The sequence below is a fragment of the Stylophora pistillata genome, chromosome 1 (genome assembly GCF_964205215.1).
Source record: "Stylophora pistillata chromosome 1, jaStyPist1.2, whole genome shotgun sequence".
Classification (NCBI taxonomy): Eukaryota; Metazoa; Cnidaria; class Anthozoa; order Scleractinia; family Pocilloporidae; genus Stylophora; species Stylophora pistillata.
This window is the reverse complement of record NC_142519.1, coordinates 48,289,007-48,307,565: the sequence shown is the minus strand read 5'-3', so window position 1 is coordinate 48,307,565 and position 18,559 is coordinate 48,289,007. Positions and strand designations below refer to the sequence as shown.

The following is an 18,559-nucleotide window of genomic DNA, read 5'->3' as shown; positions in this document are numbered from 1 at the left end:
TGCGAACGGTGCATTTGCTAAGCGTTTTCTCACAGGATTACTAAGGACCGTGATTAGGCCATGAAGACGTGTTCTTCGTCTATTTTTTTCTGCCGTATTGAAACGCTCGTGAACAGCTTGCACTGTTTTCCTGTTCGATTTTCTGCAGTATTCATGAGCGCACGAGCGCTGCATCTTCCAACCGTTTTCACGCAGAATTACTAATGATGAACGGCGAAAAACACACGATGTTCGTCGATTGTTTTCTTCCCTCATAGAAACGCCAATAAATAGTTCGTTTTCCGAAACGTTTTTCAGCTGTTTCCGAACGCGTCCGAGCAATTCATTTTTAGTGTTTTTTTCTCTGGGAAATGATGACGGTCAGCGCCCTGAAAACAAGATGTTCGTTGATTTTGATCATTATTTCCTGCCCTTAATCCTGCTCTATGAAAACGCCAGTAGATATCTTGTCTAATATTTAGAAGACTGACCCCGATTGGGTCATTTGGGGCAATTCAGTCATTTGAGCGGTTTGGATCATTTGAGGAACTTGAGCTTATCAGGCAGTTGGGTCACTTGCCCTTATTGGGTAGAACAGCGATTAACCGGGCGGCGGTCAACGCGGGAAAATGCATGCCTTGCACGAATTCACCGTTGCAGAAAACACCGGAAAATGCATGCTTTCTGGTTAACTCCAGTGAACATATCGTTAGAATGCGCGAAACGGCTGTGAATGGCAGAATACATGGTATTTTTCATGCGTTAACCGATCAGCAATACATGTAAATGATAAAACGTAGGAAAATGCGTTTCAACGTAAAGTAATTGTTATCTAGCATTTGGATAATTTTGGTGCTGTCATTAAACACTCGAAAAGTACCCCGATTTTCTGTGTAAAAAATCCTATGACCAAACAGGAGGCTAGGGTCGAAACTCCGCAGTTTAAATTGGGTTAGATAAACTAACGGGTTCTCTGCTCGTCGTGACCTTCAGTACAAAGGAGGAGGGATAACCGTTGGAAACAAGAACTGATGATAAGTGTTTCTTTTGCTCGGAGATGACTGACGGTTTTGTCAAAGGCGCTTCGCCCGGTTAATAATAATAATAATAATAATAATAATAATAATAATAACTTGTATTTATATAGCGCTCATATCTTGAGCCCATGGCGCTTCACAACATTGTGCGGGGGACTTTACCAGACTGCTAAGCAGTTTACAATCAAATGAAGGCGAATATAACAGATGCCCCCTTCCCCCAATTCCCAGTAACCAGGCCAGACCACATCGCAGTAATCTCTTGAAGTGGGTTCTTTAACGTCCCCTGCCTAACCAAATTAACTAATAAATAGATGCAGGAGACGGTTATGCAATACCGCTTTCCACTGATCAAGGGTGGTGTGAATCGTATACTAAGAACCCATCAGTGTGACTAGGTGTTCTGTAGACACTGCATGGCGTTCAGGGGCCTCTCTGGTTCCTTCGTAACTGACGTGTCAAGAAAGACTATCTTAGAGTGAGTCTGTTATTTGTTCTTCTTACCATTTTTTTGTTTAAATTGGTTAAGATAAACTAAAGTTGAATGGGTTTAAAATACCATTTAAAAAGTGTTGTGAGTTCCCCTAATGCTTTTGCTTAGCTTTTCCCTCTGGAGAAAAGGGGAAGTTGCATTTTTCCTCCTTAGGATGGTTTATCTTCTACTCTGCCAAAGATTTCGGACTGACCATTTCTTGAAACTACGGAAAATATCTGCACGGTTAATACATTTAGAACGTTGTGGTCTATGATGTGTTGTACGTGATGTTGTAAACCATATATGTCTAAGGCTTGGTTTGTACTAGCTCTAGTAATTTAGGTCATATATAAATTATAATCACATCACCATCGGCTTTTGTCCCACGCAGATATTACTAAAGGACTATGGAATGTCCTAAGAAAATAAATAGTAACAGGGGCGAGGGGGCTGAGATTTATCTATTTTCGCCAGGGACAAGAGCAAAACAAGGAATTGGGAAAAACAGTTACCCCTGGTTTCGGACTGAGAAGAGAGTACTGTAGTACTCTTATCATCATATAAAACGTTTTATGAAGTCCCTCGGAGCTCGAATAAACAATTCTAATGAATAAAGGCTGATAGTTTCCAAAGAAGCTGTTTGGGGCTGCGTTGGTGGGAGTAACGAAATAATTTGGATATATCAACAAAGTTGAAATGGTAAATTGGCCACCGTAATGATTACAAAAGCTGACGTTTCGAGCGTTAGCCCTTCGTCGGAGCGAATAGAGGAATTGTGGGTTGTGTGTGCTTTTAAAGGCAGAAAATGGAGCTACGTTATTGGTGGGAGCATAGCAACGAGAAAAACATGAATAAATTAGTGGAATGAAAAGCGTTCGTTGATCCCTGTGGGATTTAGACTGCCGGTTTGAAAGATGAGCTTTTCTTCAAGATTTTTACGGCTTTCCGTGCCACCTAAGTGCAAGGAAAGACCGCAGATTGCCATATGTTGCTTAGAATGGTTAGGTAAATTAAAATGTCTGGCGACTGGTTTCGATGTGTCCTTGTCATTCCTTTCCACGTCTCGAAGGTGTTCTCGGAATCGGTCACCTAGTCTTCTGCCTGTTTCGCCGATGTATATCTTTTTGCAATAAGTGCAAGTTATGCAATAGATTACATTGGCGGAGGTGCACGTGAAGTGATCGGTGATCTTAATGGATCGTTTAGGTCCCGATATTTTATCAGTGTTGTGAATGAAAGGACACGTTTTGCATCGTGCTCGAGCGCATTTAAAAGTGCCTGGTTGGTCATTAGTCTGAAAAGAACTTCTGACCAAAAAATTGCCTATGTTTTTGTCGCGTTTGAATGAAATGAGCGGAGGCTGCGAAAAGGTAGTGCTTGTCTCTGGATCGTTTTGAAGTAATTTAAAGTTTTTAAGAATGATGGATTGAGAGAAAGGAATGGAATTCTTAACGTGAGATGGATGCGAAGACGAATCTAACAAGTAATTACGCGAGTCTGTAGGTTTGTAATACACACTAGTGCATAAACCGTTTCCTTCAATTGAAACTTTGACACTAATTTATTCATGTTTTTCTCGTTGCCATGCTCCCACCAATAACGTAGCTCCATTTTCTGCCTTTAAAAGCACACACAACCCACAATTCCTCTATTCGCTCCGACGAAGGGCTAACGCTCGAAACGTCAGCTTTTGTAATCATAAACAATTCTAAGTGATTTTTTCGAATGACCCATTTCTTCAGTACAGCATGCGCGTATCTTGTATGCCAAGAAATCCGAATCGACTATTTTTTGTTGTGATTGCTTTTGTTAGAGGAAAAGCAACATGAAAGGTGATGCGCTAAAAACTTAGTAGGATTAGTTACGATTGGTAAAATACAAAACCGTGATTTTAAGAATAAGGTCACATAAATTTGTCCTTATGAACAATTTTTTTATATGTATTGGGATTGATGCTATTACTTTGGACTGGGTGATCATATGGGTTGAAATGATTTGATTAATATAGCGAAAATTGTGTTCCTCCGACCCCTTTGTTTTCAAGTAGTGGGATTGATAATAATAAGAAAGGGATTTCGAACCTCGCCAATCAGGCGTGTGATAGGATTTGTATTAGTCGCTTAAAAATGTGTGTCGTGAAGCAGACAACAGATGCTTTTTTACTTGCAACTCTTCCCAAATAAATCAAGTTTCTTGATTGTGCTGGAGATGAAAATTTTTTTCTAAGATTACTTTATTGTTAGCAGTCATGAAGATGCGCTCGCAATTGCATACGAAGTAGATGCCCTAAGAAAGAGGAATTGGTCACCAGTGATAGCTAAGTGCGACTGTCTGTAACTTTCGAACTTTCGTCTGCCATTTGATTTCACCGATTTGGCTGAAATTTGGCATGAAGTCTTGTTTTAGGGTCCTTATTGTGCAAAAGGGCTGTGAATGGCAGAATACAGGGTATTTTCCATAGGTTAACCGATCAGCAATAAATGGTAAAACGCCGAAAAATGTATTTTAACCAGTTTTCTCGAATTCAACATCACGGAAAAATGTTGAATTTACGGTCTGTTCTAAATAAATATTTCAGGTTCAGAGTCAGTTTATGGTTAAAATAGTGAGTGTCAAAGGTTAACATGGGACAGAAACCGAAAGGAGTTTACAAGGTAGCAGTGTTTTAGCGACATAATCGTTCCAAACACTATATCGACTCTTCCCATACGTTTATATTCAATCTTGCCAATCGTACCGGTTTTTAACAGTCTTCGTGTCATGTGATACCAGAACTAGATGATGTGAACTAATTTTCCCAGGGGTAGCTTTTTACTCACCCTACAGGTTTATTTCTTAAAGCTTTGTAGTGTCGTCAACGTTCTGTGAGTCAAAAAGATACTAAAGGGCTGTGATAGGGTGACAGGTGAGCAGGTGTCTGGTGAGCAGGTGTCTGGTGATAGGGTGACAGGTGAGACAGGTGAGCTGAATTGAAGACAATGAAAGGATGATAATAATACTCTACATGTTGCTTTAATGTATACAGATAAATAAAATTTCTCAATTGGACATCTCCAGACATTGAGAATATTTCACTGACTTACGCTGTTATTAAATATTTCATGTTCGAGAAGAAACCGAGCGGTAGTTCTCGCATTTCATTGTAATGGAAGTAACTGCAAATTAAAGGAAAGCGATTAAATTTCACATCACTCGCTAATCTATAATGATGCTGCTGTCTTAAAGCTAAGTATTTTGAATCGTTTGGGTTCTCTTCGTTTTGTAGCTCCACCTAGTTCTCACACCCTCCAAAATATTCAATTCTTAAGAACGACTTTTTTTCAAGACCGCGTGAGATGTGGCACATCGACCGAAAAATGACTATCCTCATATTTCAGTCAGAGATGCTTTATAGTGAACTTAGAAACTTGGTAATTTTTTTTTCCCAGACTTGCTTCTTTATCCTTGAAAACTCACGAAAACTGAAACGAGCGTCAGTAGCCGTAAAATGGCGGAAATCAGTGCCCCGAGTAGAGGCAAATCAAGTTTTCTCGTGAAAAGCGCAAAAGAAAGCAAACTCGTATCAGTTTGACAAATTTGTATAGGAGGGACTGAGGTATGGCTTAAGTCTAAAACGGGACCGTTTCATTTGATTTTGACATCACGGAAAGCTTTCAAAACTCCCCGATATTTCAAAATCCAATATTGCATTTTGTAACACATTTTCAATTATCATTTTCACCATGCGGTATAACTCAGAATCGGTTCAGGTTAAGCTCATGATAAGTGGAAATAGTGTTGTTTTCGAGGATGTAAAAATTAATTTGGGGCTTTTTATTTCCACACGGAAAAACCAGGCTGAACTTTGTAGAATCGCAACATCGTCATTTAAGTCACGGCATAATCTAATTAGGCACCCCGTACTTAAATCCGGAATTCAAGCACATTTTAGAAGTTAGCGCCGTGGTCGATAAGGAAATCAATACAGTAAGTGAGCCTTGCAAAGCTAACCACGGCAGACTGGTTTTTATCTCTGCTTTCGTTTCAAATTCTCATCCATTTCCCATGGCAGAATTGTTTACAATAGCACATCTCTCAAGCTAGAGGAGGGTGTCTGTTTTTCTTTGAGTAATCGAACACCTATAAGTCCTAAAAAAGTTCTGGGGTAAACTTGAGCTTCATTGCGAACTTGAAAGAGGGCAATTTAATCAGTTATGAAACTCTGGGGTAAACTTGAGCTTCATTGCAGACTTGAAAGAGGGCAATTTAATCAGTTATAACGGCAGGTCAAATGTTCTTTACAGAATACGTCAAGACGGGAAAAGATATGATTATACTATGAACTCAACATACTCAAGCGTTTGTCGCGCAAGGTCGAAATATTTACAATCACAAAAACACATTGGATTGTTTCCTTCCTAAGGTTTTTTGGGCCACGAGAATAACACTTTTAAAAGACTGGTTCATTAGATAAATGCCGAATATGTTAAAATAGAAGAGTGTTTCACTGAAAAGCAGAGATACAACTGTAGGAGGAAGACTCCACTCCCCCCACTCCCCTCACCCCCCCGTTGAAAACCCACATGTAAATTATTTTTAACAGAAAATCATTAGACTCAGTCGTGAGTGAAAGAAGACACTGTGGCACGATTTTTCTTGGTGATTATTATCAAACAGATGACATTTTTAGGCGGAGGGATGCTGAAAGTATCATGCTAGAAGAAAAAATGATAAAATGATGCATCGATCAATTCAAAGCGTCAACATCGCCTCCCTTCAGGAATTCGAACTTTTGAAGATTGGTTCCAGCCCCCCCTGTTCCTAATTGATGTAATCCTAGTTAATCGACCTGAGCGATGGACAAAGAGTGGCACTTTGAAACTTGGAATAAGTGATCACGATCTTGTATACATTGTGAGAAAATCACGCCTACCGAAATCGAAAGTGCAAACGATTGAGTCCAGAGGTATGAAGAAATTTAATGAAGCCTCTTTCTGTTGTGATTTATCTACTGCTCCATGGGAAATTGCCTTTGTTCATAATAATATTAACGATGTCTAGAATCACTGGTCAAAGCTCTACGAAGACATAATAGACAAACATGCGCCTATTGTGAAAAAAAGGGTTCACGCAAACCAAATTCTGTGGATCAATGTTCAAATAAAAAGAGCAATTCAACTGAGAAACAAACTATACCAAAAATACCGCCTTAGTCGGAATGATGAAACTTGGGAAAGTTATAGAGTACAAAGGAACTTAGTTACGAAACTTAAGCGAACGTCTATTAAACGGTTCTTCTTGGACTCTTCAGCTAACGCAACAACTCCTGGAGATTTTTGGAAGCAGGTAAAGCCTCTTCTACCGTCTTCTGGACAAGATAACAGCGATGGCACATGCATAATGGTTAGAGGTGCAGTTGTTAGTGATCCATCAAATATTTTCAATAAACGCTTCTCTTCACCTGTTCTTGATCGAACTGTTTTGACTAAGTCTGTTGAAGATTTCGAACATCATCCAAGTGTGACTTCAATCTCGTCGCGCAATTTCAATCTTGGTTTTTCATTTCAACCTCTCACTACGGAATACATTGGTAAATTGCTTACTGGCCTGAAAACAAACAAGTCTTGTGGACCTGACAACATCACTCCCATGATTCTTAAGCTATCTGCGTCAACAATCAAAGGGCCTTGCTAACTCAACGTGGCCACAGGAATGGAAATTAAGTAATGTTACTCCAGTCTATAAAAGGATGATAGCTCTCTTGTGGAAAACTACAGACCAGTCAGTATCTTGTCGTCCATTCCCAAGATTCTTGAGAAAGTTATGTATGATCAGCTCTCTGATGCTTTCAAGACCCACTTCTCTCTCAGTATGTCTGGATTCTTAAGTGGGCACTCATGTTGCACTGCTCTTCTAAAAATGGTTGACGACTGGAGACTAGCCCTGGATTCTAAGAAAGTCCCTGGAACTATTGCCATTGACCTTTCCAAAGCTTTTGATTCTGTGTGTCATAGTGTACTCCTAGTCAAGTTGCGTGCTTGTGGTCTGAATGATGATGCCCTCAGATTAGTCCAGTGATACTTGACCGAGCAACAGCAAAGAGTTAAATTTAACTGCAAATTCTCTGATTGGCTTCCCGTTCAATGCGGTGTCCCTCAAGGTAATCTTCTCGGTCCCTTATTTTTTAATATATATATGAATGACTTAAACTTTGCTGGCCAGATCGCTTCCTTGCGTCTATATGCCGATGATACGACAACTTATCGATCTCATCACGATATCACTTTCTTGGAAATTTCTCTAAACCATGATATTGATATCCTCCTGTCTTGGCTTTCTCGTAGTTATCTTATGGTCAACAACATAAAGTCCCAAGCTATGATGACTGGAAATATTGCTTACGACCCTCAATTTATCATTGGTGACTCTAGAGTCGAGTTATCTAAATCACTCAAAATCCTTGGGGTCACAATTGACGACAAGTTAACATTTGCTGATCACATTCAGAGTGTCATAAAAAATGTCTATGCCAAGATTGGTGCACTTAGGAGACTCAAAAGACTTATGCCTGTAGATGTCTCCCTATCACTCTATAAGGCTTACATACTTCCTCACCTGGAGTACTGTCAGGTAGTCCGCTATTGCTTGGAATAAATAAAACACTGAGCTCTAAACTTGAGTCAGTCAATAAGTACGCACTCAAAACTTTGCTTAATCTCGGCAATAATGTTGATTACAATACAATCTTAGCTAAAAGCAACATGAAAACTCTAGAACATAGGCGATTTTATATTTCCTTGGTTTTACTTTTTAAATGTATGAAATGGAACGGTCCGGAATATATTAAAAACTTTTTTCAATTGCGGGAATCTAGATATAGTTTAAGGAATAAAGGTGTAAATCTAGTGCAACCAGGGTATAATACTAGATCGTATCATAATTCCTTTACATATAAAGCTAGTCACCTTTGGAACAGTTTACCAAGAGAAACTAAAACAGCATCTAAGCTTAGCGATTTCTGTAGTAAACTTAAGAATTTCGATTTTAGCGCTCTAGGACCAATCTGTAAATGTAATACATGTAGTTGACTGTTATTGTACATACACATACATTCTCATTGTTATTCATATTCATCTACTGCAATATCTTTCACCGAAAATAATGTTTAGACTCTTTTAACTATCAATATTAATCACGTACAATTTTACAATTATCACTCAAAACTTATATATTTTTACCTATAAAGTTTTAAGTCCTTCTAATAATATACCTTTAATTATAGTTAATTTATAGTCTACCGTTTTATACATGAGCCTCTGGCCCGGGCAATCGGGCAACCATGCCTCACATTAGACAATAAACTTTGATTGATTGATTGATTGTTCAAATGCCATGCCCAGGTGCTAGATCTTAGGGGTTCTCAGTGGGGTTAACTGTTAGCCGTAAAACGCCAAAAAGTAGCCGTTAGGCGTAAAAATCGGAAAATTTTAGCCGTGATTCCTAAAAATAATGTAACCGTAAAAAAAAAAGAAAACAAAATAGCATTAGCCAGATGAAATGGCCAAAAAACGCAACCGCTAGCAGCAAAAGCCATCTTTCCATTGAATACCCCATTTCATTGTCACACCTTTCGTAAAAGGCACGGCCAGCAATTGATTTGACTACTCAAGTTCCAAAACCTAGACCATATAGATCCTATATTCTGAGCCATCTGCCGCAGTACCTACATATTAAAAGGTGAACCACCATTATTCCCCTGGAAAGACTTGACGCTTCTAGTTCAAATTCCCTAATCCACCTGGTAAGGTTAAAAGGACGACAGTCAATAGCCTGTGGGTTGCCTCGAATGTTGAAGCTGTGATTAATCGGTCTATAACGTCACTAATACCGATTCAAAATTTTTTGAACGTCAAAATCTAAAAAAAGAAGTGTCAATTAGGGCGCTAAGTAAAACTTATTCGATGGAGTTAACGACCACACCTATGAAAATAAAACAAACTTGTGATTATGCGTGACTTTCTCTACAAAGAATTTCTAGCAGAAAAACTCAAGCACGAGGGAAAAAGTTGCAAGGACATGTATTTTCAAACAAAAAGCCTCTATTAATGAAAATACCTGGAGCTTGAGGGTTATAACAACTTGCTATATGGTAGGACACTCTTGAGGTAAATCCGAGCATTCTGATCAGTTCTTACTTGGTCTGGATTTTGCCAAACAGACCATTTCCACGAACGCTGTCATTAGCCGTATATTTTGGATCGCGAAAGCCGAGAAATTTAAACTAAAGAAGTTTTCCAGAACGTCATAATAAAATACTTAGTAACATCGCTTGCTTTAGCTGTATTGGGAAATATTGGCCCTCGGTATTTTTGAACGGACCTCGCTGCGCTCACTCCACACTACCACGATTTTGGGCTAATAATCAGTACGGCCCTCGCACTTGGTTAATAAAAAGTAATTCTTTGCGGCAACCACTCAATTGTCTCCCTTTCCACAGCTTCTGTAATTAAGAAGACTGACACAGTAAATCTCTGTAAGCAAACCACAAATTTAAAGAAAACCCGGAACAACATGCCGCGCTATTTTGGCAGTTTGACTAGGCCGCCGCTTTGCAGCATTTTGGAAATCCTCCTCGAAATGATCATTTTAACAATGAAAACCTGAAAAAAGGGTCAGCTAGAAAATTCATCTCAAAAGTGCCTTACTAATTCTGCCATAAGGCCTGCGCGTTTTTCCTTTAGCATGGTTGAAAAGCTCTTCTAGAATGCGTGGTATTTTTGTGACCCTCTCCTTCATCCAATGCCTAAAAAACAGTGATGCCCGGAACTGGTGATCTAGTCTGATTGCCGGAAAGTGTGTTAATAATTGTCGCTCGATCTAAAATTAAAACTATTTCGGCCTCAACATCGGTATTGCCGACAGTCTTTAGATGTTCAGAAATGATTTTACGGAACGAAATTAGCTGAAATAGTATCAGTGGCTAAAAGATCAAAAGAATTATCTTTTTCTCAACTTAGTTTGTTTAACTTGAGAACACTTTCGAGCCCAACCAATTTCCGTGAGTTTTGTAACCAGTACTTTCGATTTGGGAAGAACGTTCTTAACTCGGCTAAGATTCTTTGTTTGTGGTAGTGATTTCAAATCTCACGTTGTTTATCATACATTTGTCCTCAGGTCTAGTTCACCCTATCTATTTCATTTTGTTTCCAGCTCCATACTTGGTATTCTTCTGCTATTCCAATCATTTCGTACTTTGCCTGTGTTTCGCTCTTACTCTGACCTTTGATCCTTTCCTTATCCTTTTTTCTTTAGCTATTTGTTGGTTTGTGTTCTGCGTATTAGCTCTTCTAAATAATGTTACTATTACATTGAACTCTACATTAGATCCCCTCTGCTAAGTTAATATGTTTTACAGCAATTACTAACTGATAAGAACAATTATCATATAGACAAGTTTGTTAAAAAACGCTATTTAACAACTACTCACCCAAGTGGAGGTGGTTAGGGGTGGATACTTTACCGAGGCGCGAAGTGGCGAGGTAAATATCCACCTATAACCACCGACACTGAGGTGAATAAAGGCTGATAGTTTCTAAAGGAACTGTCTGGGGCTGCGTCGGTGGGGGTAACGAAATAATTTGAATATATCAACAAAGTTGAAATGGTAAATTGGCCACCGTTACGATTATAAAAGCTGACGTTTCGAGCGTTAGCCCTTCGCTCCGACGAAGGGCTAATGCTCGAAACGTCAGCTATTAATTTTTATATCCTCAAAAACCTCACTATCTCCACTTATCATGAGCTTAACCTGAATCGATTCTGAGTTATTTCGCATGTGTTACAAAACGCGATATTTGGAGTTTGAAATATCGGTGATTTTTAAAAGCGTTCCATGATGTCAAAATGAAATGAAACAGTCCCATTTTAGACTTAAGCCATACCTCAATTCCTCTTATAAAAATTTATCAAACTGATACGAGCTTGCTCTCTTTTGTGCCTTTCGTGAGCAATTCAAAGTTCATTTGCCTTTACTCTGGGCACTGATTTCCGCCGTGTTACGACTACGGACGCTCGTTTCAGTTTCGTGAATTTTCTAGGATCGGATAAAGAAGCAAGTCTGGGAAAAAAATCCTTACCAAGTTTCTGAAATCACCGTAAGTTATCTCTGGGTAAAATATGAAGGTTTTCAATTGTTCGATCATGTGCCACACTTTTCGGTTTTAACTCGGTCAATTCAAACATTCGCACTTAACGCCTTATGAGACTCCCTAAGATTTAGGGGGCTGGAAGGAACGGAATGGTATACCATTGTCAATGAACAATGTTGTCTTAATTTCGTCGTTAACCATTCAGTTAGGACCCTAAGTAATGGGAAAAATGGGCATTTTAGAAGACGAGAGAGTAACCAACCAAGACCCCCTTACCAACATAGTCACACTTATCTGAATAAGAATAATTTGTTACTGAGTACGTAACACAGGCCTAATATCTCGAAATGTGTATCCATGCAATGTTACAACTGTAATCTACTTGAGAGGGGACGTTTAATTGAAAGGAAGCCCTAATCTAGTTTTCCTAAAAGTTCTCGGTGGCCGGATCTGATTGGTTTTAGGATTATACTGAGAACTCGTGTGTGAATAACGGTATAAACGGTGCATTAATATACAAAGCCCATCCTTAGTTTTACACTCGTAGAGGTATCTGTGGCAACTCGAACAACGCAATTCTCAACTTGCATGATTAGGCTGACTGGATTACTTTTCTGCAAAGATGGGGTAGGGACGCTAATCCGAGAGTGATGGGCATTTTCTCTCTTGAATTTGTAATTAAATCTCCGTGAAACTTAATCACGCGTACACCTTGAATAATAGCAGTTTGTTCATACTCACAGGTATCGAATACTTGGCGCGATATCTTCAAATTGCTCGTTGCTCACTGTACGGATTTTGTTGGAATAAAAGCTCCTGTAAAATGACGATAGAATGAAAGAGTAACTCGTTAATGACAAAAATGAAAACATCGATTTAGATTTAAAAAAAGCAGATAAGTGATTGTGAGAGAGCACGAGTAACAGCGAATGACCACGAGTGACCATAAATGACCTCGAGTAACCCCGAGCAATCATGATTGACCACTAGTGACCACAAGTAACCACAAGTGACCACGGTGACCACGGTGACCACGAGTAACTACGAGTAACTACGAGTAATTTCGAGTGACCCTGTGCGACCGCGAATGACCACTACTTGCCATTAGTGACTCGTGTGATCGAGAGTAACTAGTAAGCAGTAGCTAGAGGAAGGAAGGAAGGAGTGCTGTCATCTTTCTGCTTCCAGCCACGCGATAAAAGTTTTGGGCGGTTTCAATCACTCGTCACTCTTCTCCGTCAACTTTTCATCTTTGCTGTTTTGTATTTTGTTTTCATCTTTTATTTTATTTTGTAACATATTTTTGGTATTTATTGCTTGTTTTCTTTCCATTCATTTCCCTAACCTCCTTCCTTCTGTCTTAGGATTCTGGGCGGAAACGGGCCCCTTGCGTAACATTTTTTGAAAGCGAAGTAGCTCTGGGAACTACGCTTTCAATGAAGGAAGTGATACATTGTTTGCATATGTCAGTCTCCGTGAATGGTTTATCTACGTTGAAATCATAAGTTTTTGGATGAAGTCACCTTATGATAATGAGATTATGATGCCAGCCAAATATATAACTTCTTGGTCACCCTTGGTTGTTAGTGTTCAATTGTGGTCATTCGCTGTCAGTCGTGGTCACTCGTGTGTAACTTTTGACACAACCTACTCAAATGAAGGAGATGCAGAACATGTCGGTGACTGCACTTTCACAAGACCCCAGTTTTGCAGTGCTTCACTAGCGTCGATTAAAAATGATAATGAGAAACAGAGACTTACATGGACTGCATGTTGGTTAAACCTTTAAAAACTCCACGGGGTAGATATTGAATATTGTTCTCATAAACAGCCCTTGAACGACAAAGAAGACAGATCATTATTACTTAAAGTACAGAAAGCTCTAGAAGTAAACCTCCATTGCAAAAAAACCTTTTAATAGCTTTATCGACTCTTCCATGTCTTATTAGAGAAATATCTTTATAAAATATGTGACACCAAAAAGTAGATTGCAAATACTTCACTCAGTGCTTGGGACTACTTAAAAAAAATTAGTTAATGGCAGTCAGCGGTTGCCTCGCTTAATCTGAGTATGAGTACGCGCTGATTCATATATGGGAAAGAATTGCTACATCCTTTCAATAATTGTCTTTTTTTTTTGTCTTGTGAGATCATGCCAATGAGATCAGAGTTGGCAGTTGCTATCTTGGATGTAATAGCAACTTCAAACTCGAGCAACGTCATACGTGACTCTGGTAACTTCCAAGGTGTCGGAATCTAAGCCAGCCAAGGCACACTAGTTTGAGTAATTCAACGAAACTTTAAGCAGAAGTGGGTGAAGGAATAAGTCTGCTCACTTTTTGTGTCACGCTTCCGCAGATACAATTTAACTCACAATTTAGAGTTACTTATTCCTCAAGTACATGCTCTTTTTTTTCGCAATCGCACATCCCCTAGCAGAAAATTTAAATGAACCAAATAATACGACAGCCGCTAATGAACACTGAATACAGATGATCAGATATCTCCTGTAAGGTCAAGAATTTGTACTAGTGCAGTTAGGTATAATTTCCGTCCGCCATCTCCTTCATATAATATTGGTAGGTTTACTTACAGGTCTTTCAATTTGGACAGGCCTTGGAACTGATCCCGTGACAGGGTTACGAGGCTGTTTTTCCCCATGTATCTATGCGATAAATTAAATGCACGAGAGGCTCTTTATCGCTCTTTAACAGTAAAGATCATTTTAAATAATTCATTTGGGCTTAGAAACGTTTATCGTCGGGTCCGGCTAAGATCATTCAAATCGTTTTTTCCACCTCCTATAAAAGTTCTTTTTTGAAACATTCGTGCCTTATTCTTCAGCAAACTCATCAAAGTTGTCCCAAACTTCATTAAAAAGCATCGCCAGACTGCTTTCACCGAGACGAGAACATTTTCATCACACCACGCTTGCACTGATTGTTCTGACTGCCGGTTAAATAATGGCTTAACGACGATATATACCCGAGGTGTACATCATCGTAAAGCAGATGTAAACTGGCTGGCCGGTTTTGTGCCTAGTTCATTTTGTGCTCCAGCAAAGTCTCGTATTTAAATCTCATATCGTAATAGAGAACTCGAAGCTTTTGAAGACCTCTTGTTGTTAGAAAAAACCTGAGAACTATAGACTTTATATCCTGATTAACATTCTACCATAAATTTAGATTTTGAAAAGATTCCCTATTATCTAGTAGACATTTTTTCCAAGAGGTTTTAATAATCATGAACTCAAATCTGTTGTAATAACTGTTAACCCCCTTGATCAACCGTGTTGTTTTTTCTTTGTTACGATTTTGAACATCATGATCATTATCACATGTCGCTTTTAGCCTCATGGGGAGGCGTCAATAAAGTAGTGTGTGGCATTGTATTTTGGTAGATAAACACTAATGAAATACCTTGCGAGCTTTCGCGTCGAGTGAAAGTAACACGTTATCTTCACAAGTAAAAATATCGCCGTTACTAAGGTTCCATAATAAATTGTACCTTTTGCAGCCAAACCGAAATGGTTAGGTTTTTATCGGCGTTTATATAATGAATAAAATATTACATGCACCTGGCCACCTTGAGATACCAAGTTTGTTTTCTCGTGTTGAAAAGTATCTTTCAAAACTCGAAGAGAAATTTCGTATCTTCGCGCGGCCATGTAAAATCCTCCATATGTTGCGGTGTCTTGAAAATATGATAGTTAATGATTCTCATTTTCTGCATTTATTTTAAAAGTTAGTGTATATTTTTTCGATTAAAATCCTAAAACCAGCTGTTAATTAGATCATGAAAATATAGGTTAAATAACGGGTAGGCACATTGATCCTCTATTTCTAGCCAAAGCTCCTATTTCATTAATTCTCAGTCATTAAACAAGACACGTACTGAACTATTTCTTATCACAAACACGAATCACTTACATTGTTTCTATCTCGGAGAGACTTTTTAACTTTGGCACACGCTGAAGCTTGTTATTGGAGAGAAAGCTTAAAAAGAAAAAAAACAAATGGGAATAGAAAATTGAAAAGTAAGTTAACTGTGTTGGTGTTTGAGACTCTCGGAGAGTTTTTTTATCACAAAAGCGACCTCGTGAATTGACAGTAAGACTTAACTGTTTATTTTCAAGGTAATACAACTTAGATGAGTAGCTAAGCGTTTAATTCCTAGACTTTTAAAACGTGAAAAAATGGTGCCAATTGTACTTCCACTGTTTACATGGTCGTTTACATATCATGACAGGATTTCACTTCTCAGTGTTGGTGCATCGAAGCTATGAATTCGACGTGTTGCTCATATCGCAAATCAGTCTTGTAGTAGTTGGGCTGTAATTTTTCAAACCCTCCCTGATCGCTTGGAAAAAAACAAAATGAAGTCACAAGTCGAGCGGAGAAAAGCGCTAAGCGAGACAGTGAATTTCACTTGTTTAATCTATATTTTCTTTTCACCGCTGTTGGTGACCAAATCCCCTAGAGCATAGTTAATCCTGTCCCCTCGATTAACTATGACTAGAGTTAGCATTATATACCAGAGCGGAGAAAGGTTCCAACCTCTCTCCACTCTCTTATATGCTGAAGCTAGTGAAGTGAATGCAGTAGTTTACGTTGATATGTTTATTGTAATAGCATTCTGTTTGGAATGGCCACAATGCAAAGGTTTACTAAAATCTCTTAAAATAAATTACGGTTTCACTCGTTGTAAAGGCGTACAAAATGCCACTTACAGCCTTTTCAACTGAGTAAGGCTGCCAAAAACATCTTCGGGAAGACGCTGAATTTTGTTGTTTGACAAATCCCTTTGAAAAAAATAGTTAGCTAACATTTAAGAACACAAATTTTCCTTGGAAGATGGGAAAGTCCCGCTCCCAACTATTTCTGTAATGTGAGCCAAATCGGCTAGCTGATAATAAAATACTAGTAATTTTTTTTTACCAAATAAGGAATGAACAGCTTTTTTTAAGTGTCTTTAAAAATATCAATTATGACCAAGAATCTCCAATATGCAGAAACTGGACTCAAAGGACATATTTATTCCATCCTTAAAAATGAGAAACCTTCTGTTTCCACAATAATGGGAGGGAGACCTTTCATTGTATTATGACATCTATTATTCAAATAACACTTTACTCAGTAATTTCCAAATGAGCAAACTCAGTACGAGAAGGGTAGAAACGAGTGATATTCTCAACTGGTTTGGATCACCATGTATGAATGTTAACACTGACCTGTGAAACGTTTTAATATTTCTTTAGTGCATAGAAAAGTCCTACTTACAGTACTTTCAGTTTGGTATTACTGCTTAGTATCCCTCGTGGCAAACTCTGCAACTGATTGTAGGACAAGTCCCTGAAAAAACGCGTGTTTGGGGAATGAGTTGATTGCCAGCGAGAAAAAAAAGATAAACAAACAAACATTCAGTTAATAAACTACATTTCCAAGGGCTATGTGGAACTCTGTCATTTCTGTCTTGGATGACTTTTTTTCTGCCGAAATTCTTATCTGATAGAGCTTAGGCAGATTTAGTTCATAAATCAGTATTAGTAATCAGTTGTAGTAATCTTTGAAAACTTGAAAACTCCCTTATGGAAACATTAGAATTTCCCTGTCCAATTTTTTTGGTTTTTTGTTACGTTCGATAAATAGACGCACGTCATTCGACGGTTTAACAAGGTTGTAAGGCAGACGGATGATTTCCGAGTTGCGTAGTATTTATTTTCATTTTAGCGAGGAAAGATGCAAGCATTGTGCAAAATGTTTGCTTGTCGAATAAGGGAGAAAGTGGATTCAGTTGGCTATAAATCGAAATTTTTTTTTTCTATTGGATTAGCTTTGGACAATTGTTCACAAAAGTGAGCGCCAGCAAGCTGGTGAAGTCATCTGGACACACCCAATGTCACGTGACGCAGAGCAAAAAAAAGAACCCAATGCATATGTCATTATTAAATTTACGATTTGATTTTTTAAGTCTCCTTTCATTATGCAAAATTACAAGCAAGCATTTTGAGTCAGTAAGAAAACGTACAAAATGAGAGCAAAAATGTGTTGACAAGTTTTTTCAAGGGTAATATCTCTGCTTTGTTATTTTTTTGAGTTCATCAAACCCGTGTCTGCGTTTCAATAAAGATATATTCTCTTTTGATTTAATGCAAAGGAAGAAAGTGCAACTTTTCGTTTTCGAGAACGGCACCTTTTTTGTCTACTTCGGAAGTAAAACTTCATTGTGACATTCTCTAACTTTGGAACGTCCTGTTTATGAACTACTCACACAAAACTGATCAAACTCCATGTCCGACTGGTTAACTAGTGGCTCCGATAAATAAATAAGGAAAGAGAGGTGTATAAAACCATATTTTGAACTGCTTGAGAGCAATAGATCGCAAATGCAATACAGAGCAAAGGAATATTAACGTTGACGAATAGTTTTTTTAAAACAAATCACAAAATTTATACTTACACTTCCTCTAAAGTGGACATTTCTTGAAGAATGTTTCGAGGCAGCTTTTCCAGCCGATTACCACTTAACCGCCTACATATAAAAAGCGATAAAAAAGATCCTATTGTGCTTCAAACTTAGGGCAGAGATTTTCTGATTATATTATTGTACCTAGGATATCCACATCATAAACGCTATCCCCATTTTTGGCGTGATTTTCTAGTTTAAGTCTGTATTCGAGTGCAAAGTTTCATCATATCTTCGCTTTTAGTTCCGGGATATCGTTGCAGTTTTCCTACCTTCGAATACGATCATCGTTTAGTACGCGTTAAAGAATAAATGTGGAAAACATTTTCTAGAAGAGAACCCTGAACCCTAGGTTTATGTTTCGCGGGTCATTGTCAACCTTGCTATGTTGTTTGCGCAGTTTATTTTCCAACACGGCGCCGGGGATTTTAACACCGGTTTCTTTTTAAAGTTACTTTTCGGCTCTTAATTTTTAG

General features: G+C 38.4%; 1 protein-coding gene across 1 annotated transcript; it reads right to left on the bottom strand.

The window, feature by feature from the left end:
• Positions 1-14,207: 14,207 nt before the first annotated feature.
• On the bottom strand, positions 14,208-18,154 carry LOC148742855 (uncharacterized). Its single transcript, XM_088748871.1, has 5 exons — positions 18,078-18,154; positions 16,898-16,969; positions 16,348-16,419; positions 15,548-15,613; positions 14,208-14,283 (listed from the first exon to the last, which is right to left on the bottom strand). Exons 1-5 carry the CDS (start codon positions 18,095-18,097, stop codon positions 14,208-14,210), a joined length of 306 nt encoding a protein of 101 aa, XP_088604997.1. The 5' UTR covers positions 18,098-18,154.
• Positions 18,155-18,559: the final 405 nt, after the last annotated feature.